The following is a 6,998-nucleotide window of genomic DNA, read 5'->3' as shown; positions in this document are numbered from 1 at the left end:
CATGCTCCAACTTCTATTTTATATCCTCCATTCTCCACCCTTTATCATCCATCCTTCATGCTTCATTCCCCAACCTTCATCCTCCATCTTCTATTTTTCATGCTCCAACTTCTATTTTATATCCTCCATTCTCAACCCTTTATCCTCCATCCTTCATTCTTCATTCCCCAACCTTCATCCTCCATCCTCTATTTTTCATGCTCCAACTTCTATTTTATATCCTCCATTCTCCACCCTTTATCCTCCGTCCTTCATGCTTCATTCCCCAACCTTCATCCTCCATCTTCTATTTTTCATGCTCCAACTTCTATTTTATATCCTCCATTCTCCCCCCGTTATCCTCCATCCTTCATGCTTCATTCCCCAACCTTCATCCTCCATCTTCTATTTTTCATGCTCCAACTACTATTTTATATCCTCCATTCTCAACCCTTTATCCTCCATCCTTCATGCTTCATTCCCCAACCTTCATCCTCCATCTTCTATTTTTCATGCTCCAACTTCTATTTTATATCCTCCATTCTCAACCCTTTATCCTCCGTCCTTCATGCTTCATTCCCCAACCTTCATCCTCTATCTTCTATTTTTCATGCTCCAACTACTATTTTACATCCTCCATTCTCAACCCTTTATCCTCCATCCTTCATGCTTCATTCCCCAACCTTCATCCTCCATCTTCTATTTTTCATGCTCCAACTACTATTTTATATCCTCCATTCTCAACCCTTTATCCTCCGTCCTTCATGCTTCATTCCCCAACCTTCATCCTCCATCTTCTATTTTTCATGCTCCAACTTCTATTTTATATCCTCCATTCTCAACCCTTTATCCTCCGTCCCTCATGCTTCATTCCCCAACCTTCATCCTCCATCTTCTATTTTTCATGCTCCAACTTCTATTTTATATCCTCCATTCTCCACCCTTTATCCTCCGTCCTTCATGCTTCATTCCCCAACCTTCATCCTCCATCTTCTATTTTTCATGCTCCAACTTCTATTTTATATCCTCCATTCTCCACCCTTTATCCTCCGTCCTTCATGCTTCATTCCCCAACCTTCATCCTCCATCTTCTATTTTTCATGCTCCAACTTCTATTTTATATCCTACATTCTCAACCCTTTATCCTCCGTCCTTCATGCTTCATTCCCCAACCTTCATCCTCCATCCTCTATTTTTCATGCTCCAACTTCTATTTTATATCCTCCATTCTCCACCCTTTATCCTCCGTCCTTCATGCTTCATTCCCCAACCTTCATCCTCCATCTTCTATTTTTCATGCTCCAACTTCTATTTTATATCCTCCATTCTCCACCCTTTATCCTCCGTCCTTCATGCTTCATTCCCCAACCTTCATCCTCCATCTTCTATTTTTCATGCTCCAACTTCTATTTTATATCCTCCATTCTCAACCCTTTATCCTCCGTCCTTCATGCTTCATTCCCCAACCTTCATCCTCCATCTTCTATTTTTCATGCTCCAACTACTATTTTATATCCTCCATTCTCAACCCTTTATCCTCCATCCTTCATGCTTCATTCCCCAACCTTCATCCTCCATCTTCTATTTTTCATGCTCCAACTACTATTTTATATCCTCCATTCTCAACCCTTTATCCTCCGTCCTTCATGCTTCATTCCCCAACCTTCATCCTCCATCTTCTATTTTTCATGCTCCAACTTCTACTTTATATCCTCCATTCTCCACCCTTTATCCTCCGTCCTTCATGCTTCATTCCCCAACCTTCATCCTCCATCTTCTATTTTTCATGCTCCAACTTCTATTTTATATCCTCCATTCTCCACCCTTTATCCTCCGTCCTTCATGCTTCATTACCTAACCTTCATCCTCCATCCTCTATTTTTCATGCTCCAACTTCTATTTTATATCCTCCATTCTCCACCCTTTATCCTCCGTCCTTCATGCTTCATTCCCCAACCTTCATCCTCCATCTTCTATTTTTCATGCTCCAACTTCTATTTTATATCCTCCATTCTCCACCCTTTATCCTCCATCCTTCATGCTTCATTCCCCAACCTTCATCCTCCATCCTCTATTTTTCATGCTCCAACTTCAATTTTATATCCTCCATTCTCAATCCTTTATCTTCCGTCCTTCATGCTTCATTCCCCAGCCTTCATCATCCATCTTCCATCCCCCGTTATTCATACCCCATCTTCCATTCTCTTTTCTTCATTCTCAATCCTTTATCTTCCGTCCTTCATGCTTCATTCGCCAGCCTTCATGCTCTATCTTTCATCATCCTTCATCCTCACATCTCCGTTTTCCATCCTTTATCCTTTATCAATTTACCTCTACTCTCCATTTCCGTGGATACATTATCCGCCGTCCATCCTTCTTTCTCAATATGCAATAACTTCATATTATAATTCCTTTATCAGGTTTCTTCTTCGCTACGAGAATTTTCTACGCAAGGTGGATTGCCGAGTGACTCTTCCTTACTGGGACTGGAGTTTGTTCGCTAAAGGTGTTTGGCGAACAGGCATAGACGACATCTGGTCCAACAAGCCTTGGGGACTGGGAGGAAATGGTCGGAAGAAAAAATCTCACAGAGCTGGATGCGTTAAAACCGGGCGTTTCAGTCAACGTAAATGGCGGTTGACACCCTCGGCTAAAAGAGGATGCCTAAGGAGAAAGTTCTCAGGTACAGTTTACATAATGACTGCAATCCCTTTCGATTGGCTCCTGTATTCTTTTCGCCGAGCACAGGCCTGAAGCCCAAACTTTAAACAAAATCTCGCTCGTTCGTTCAAACCATGTTCTTCAAAGACTAAAGGTAGACTTAAGGTGACCCTGAAAACCAGATCTTACGTAGAGTTTCCAGTTGACAGTTCAAAATCGCGAAAGCTTCGCCCGGTTTCAAGTTTTTTCCTGATAGTAGAGATAGGGTGGTATGTCTAAAACTCCATAACAGGTATTTATTTCTTAATTTTTTTACCTGACAGCTCCAGCCCCAGATATTATTGCCCTTCATTTGACAAAAGCACATCGTCCACGTGAGTTCACTGAGTTTGAGCTTAACGTGCGTGCTAACCTCCATGATGCCTTCCACTGCGAAATTGGAGGAACAATGTGCGCTCATAACTCTGCAAACGCACCGGAGTTCTTCTTACATCACGCATTCATCGACAAGATTTGGGCGGACTGGCAGGCAAAGAGTAATGATCACATGGAGACTTACTTTACAACTGTTCCCAGATACGTCCGAATGGAGGGGAACGATTTCCACCCGAGCGATTACATAGATACGTTTAACCTGCCCCACCCTAATGTAGACAGAACTGATGACTACATTTGTGTTATGTATCAAGATGCAGCTCATCCGCTTTACAAAGAGATTACTCAGCGCCTCGAGAAGCTCAGCACACGTGAAGTAAGGACAATTCCCCGACTTTACTTCAAACCGGCAACCACAAGACAGCTACGACGTCTTGGAGTGAAGAGGAAAGAACGGAGACACGCGAGAAAGCTTCTTAATAAGGAACTTGAACCTAGGAAAAGAATCCGCAAGAGTCAGTTACGCAAAGAGTACGATAAGCTTCTAGGTTTTAAACTTGACGACATTCCTTTCCGATATACATCCAGGGATTTGCCAACGAGGAACACAAGTCTCACATATGATCGCTGGCTAGCTAGATCTCTAAACGCAGCTGAAATGTCATCCGAAGGTCTTGAGTTCTTCCGGCGTGCAAACATTTCCAATGCCATGGTGTAACTAAATACCGAAAACCCAAACCCTCCCTGGCCCCTTAAGTGATCATCATCAAATTTCTCCTCACAACATCAGCCTATTCACGAGAAGGATTCTTGAGAATGAAGGAAATGATCCCCAAAGGAAATTAACCCCAAAGTTGTTACAGTTGCTTTTATGATAAAATATATACGGACCGTTGAGGATGACCATTAAAAACTGGGTATAGGGTATGGGATTTAGCTGAACTTGTACTTACATTCTAATATGATTCCGAGATGAAGCTATTAGAGTTGTTTTGCTGGAATTTTTTGTCCAGCATTACTCCCGTAACTATTTAGTACTGCGCTCTGAGTTTCAGAACATTATTACAGTCTAATAATGACGAGTTGATGTGACGTAAGTAAATAAAATTTATTGTCTTGAACTTGCGTTTTTGCAATGATATAGCATAGCCTATCAAAACTGTAGGCAAAGGTCTGATGGTTTATTCACGACCATTTTCTTCTGTTGGTTCTCCTTCTCTGATAGTTGATAAAAGATACGAGAAGCGAGATACTTGGGCAACGAGTGCGATAGCTAAAGTCCCCTCAACAGCGTACACTCTTTAAATCCCCCGTCACTTCTGTTTTTTCGTTTATGTGTGGGATGAAAATCAATGAGAAAATCAATGAGAAAATCAATAGCAGTTCTGTAAACGGACTAACATTTTAGCTGTAAAAATGGAAATAATCAGAGCTAGAAAATTACGGCGAAAACCTGAAAAAACTGTTTCGTTTTGCTAACTGCCCGTATCAATGAACTTTTCTTGCTGACAGTAATCAGCCTCATCAGCATTTGCATGTACACATGTAATCACGATTACTTCGATCTCGTGAACTAGATCCGGTTTTCTTGATTCCCGTCATGAAAAAACGAGCGTAGCCTGGGATAATAAACTACTTTGTGTTAAACCCTTCGTCACCCCGGCCTTAGAATCTGGTTAGTGCTAAATTCTCTTCATCTTTCAACTAAATAACAATTCTTTTTTTCCAAGAGAGGTTACATGATGATCATCTCTCTCTCTCCAAAACATGCACACTTGTGCGTGTCGCTACTAGGACTTTCTTAAATCATCGTCGTCGGCGCGTTTTTGACAGACTAATCATCTTTAATATTGGTTTTCCGCAAGATAAAGTGACTTATCACATAACCAAGCTAAAAAACCCATTACTGAAGATCGCTCAAAGATAAGAATCATCGAACGAGTGTGAAACAGACCAAGAAAAAACTACTAAACACTCACGAATACATTGAAAACAAAAAGAATCGAAATAATATGAGCCTGAGGTGGCAATCGAATTCTTTTTGAATGCTTTTCCACCTGAGTTTGGTATCCTTCTAGGTGGCCCCAGATTTTATCCTGAAAACCGTCTAACACGCTTATGTCTAAAATATCTTCTTTAATATGAGGAGGTCAGTTTAAATCCCAAACTTTTTTTTCAGGGGGAGAGGGAGAAGATGGAGCCTTGAACGTTTATAGCCAGGATGGCCTCATATACAGAATTTCAATGACGTCTGAACTAAAATCGATTGCTTTTTCTTTTGCCTTGTCACGTATATTTTAAATCCTTTTCCAAAGTGGGTATATCCTCAACATTTTGTTTATACTTTTTAAGAAAGTACGACTATATCTAAAGATTCCTCAAAAGAAGAGGATTTGTGTTTTGTTTTTTGTTTGTTTGTTTTTTCTGTGCATACATCTTAGCAGAGGTTTCATTTAATTCCTTTCTTTGCCATTTTTCGCTCCAAGCTTAGCTGCATGTTAATCAAAAAATTGAAATCTCACTAGAACGCTTTTTTATTTTTTTGCAGTTGTTTAATGAGACTCTGAAACCTTGAGACATCAAAAAGTTTCCCAAGTTGATCAAAACCCATACAATAGAGATACTCATCTGAACAAAAGAAGAGCAAATATAATGACATGTAAAACGATCATGCTCGAAATTAAATGAAATTACCTTCACTTTCAACTGTTCTGTGAAGCGCATACTTGTCTTTTTTCCTCCTGCAAACAAGCAACTTCCGTTGTAAAGTTCATTTTAAATATAACAATTTTGCAAGAAGAGTTTTTGCCTCATGTTACTTTGAATGTTTTCAGGATTAAAAAATGATTCTATGGTACAAGAATCTGATATCTACCATGGTTCAAAAATTAAAATGATATTTGTAAAAATGAATTCTTAATCACATCTTCTCCAGCTTGACAGTTAGCCACGAAAGAGTTTTATCTGTCAGGTCCATTCGCCCACAACTGACAAGTTCCTGAGGTTTTCAATTTGATTTCTGAGAGCAGCATTTGCTGACCCACTTGATAACCATTTACAATCATTATCCACCTCCCGTGCTGATCCGCGTTTCGTATTTCCCGCAAATTAATCGACACGATGAAAATTGAGTATTTGTCGATAAAGTTATCATAGAAGGGAATCTTCCTGGGTATCTTTCAAATAAATAAATAACGAGGAAAATGTACAGAAAGATAAAATCGTGATGCGACCCGCTATGTCTGATCATGATTTTGAAATCTGAACGTCAAGTCGTTGGAATGGAGATACCACAAACTAAGATAGTTATGTTTGACTAGCACGCTGGAGGTTTCGGCTCTTTCCAAGGCAATACATATTTTAAGGAAATTAAATTTTCAGTGTTTCAATGAACCGAGTTGCAATTTCTGTTCTATTTGTGTAAAATTTGAGCTTCTGCCATAAATAAGCAATTATTTATTTAAAGAAGGCTTTCCATTGGCTACAACATGTAATTCAGAGTTCGTCCGACACCCGCTAGGCTAATGAAGTATAATTTTCAAGAACGCCAATTAAATGAATTGTAAAATTAATTAAATTATTCATGTTCGGCGAGCTGAAAGGACAAGAGAGAAGAATAAATTATAAATTATGTTTAATATGAACCCTAGTCTCTGCTGGCGTAAAGGATAAAAAGGATAAAAGGCTAAACCGATTTGGAACATAAACTTCTAACAGAAACAGAACTGAGTGATATTGATATCAAACAAGAAAGAGTCAGAAGTCAATCGAAGCAATGCGTGAGTATGTTTGGTACAATTTGTAGCAGGACTGGTTAAATTCACAGAGGTAAATTCGTTCGTTAGTTTCCACATTAAAAAAACGACCGGGGTACTCGGTAAAAAAAAATGTGAATCGAGTCGGAAAAAATTGTCATTTTGGCAGACAAAACAAAGGCTTAAGGCTGCCTGATCCTTCTTCAAACAATCTTTTTGAATTCCTGC

At 39.5% G+C, this 6,998-nt stretch overlaps 2 protein-coding genes and 1 long non-coding RNA gene across 7 annotated transcripts in view; 2 read left to right on the top strand and 1 right to left on the bottom strand.

Moving 5' to 3' along the window:
• The window catches only part of LOC113673474 (putative tyrosinase-like protein tyr-1), a 14,152-nt gene extending 10,016 nt beyond the window's left edge, over positions 1-4,136 (top strand). Inside the window, exons 4-5 of the mRNA XM_027189897.2 lie at positions 2,400-2,662; positions 2,964-4,136. Coding sequence (XP_027045698.2) covers positions 2,400-2,662; positions 2,964-3,733 — 1,033 coding nt within the window. The 3' untranslated portion in view covers positions 3,734-4,136. The remainder of the gene's footprint in view (positions 1-2,399; positions 2,663-2,963) is intronic.
• The window catches only part of LOC149044884 (uncharacterized), a 7,459-nt gene continuing 2,852 nt past the window's right edge, over positions 2,392-6,998 (bottom strand). The window contains exons 2-3 of the long non-coding RNA XR_016186725.1: positions 5,710-5,756; positions 2,392-3,509 (exon numbers count right to left, since the gene is read on the bottom strand). This is a non-coding gene — a long non-coding RNA (uncharacterized LOC149044884). The remainder of the gene's footprint in view (positions 3,510-5,709; positions 5,757-6,998) is intronic.
• Positions 6,656-6,998, top strand: part of LOC113673276 (histamine H2 receptor) — a 21,436-nt gene continuing 21,093 nt past the window's right edge. For 4 of the 5 annotated variants that reach the window (XR_016186724.1, XM_089206828.1, XM_089206823.1 and 1 more), the window contains exon 1: positions 6,656-6,794. The gene's annotated coding sequence lies outside the window, so the exon portion shown is untranslated. The remainder of the gene's footprint in view (positions 6,795-6,998) is intronic. The other variant, XM_089206827.1, reaches the window with a different exon arrangement.

The sequence above is a fragment of the Pocillopora damicornis genome, chromosome 5 (genome assembly GCF_964200805.1).
Source record: "Pocillopora damicornis chromosome 5, jaPocDami1.2, whole genome shotgun sequence".
Lineage (NCBI taxonomy): Eukaryota > Metazoa > Cnidaria > Anthozoa > Scleractinia > Pocilloporidae > Pocillopora > Pocillopora damicornis.
The sequence above is the reverse complement of the archived record's forward strand: the minus strand, read 5'-3'. Positions and strand labels throughout refer to the sequence as shown.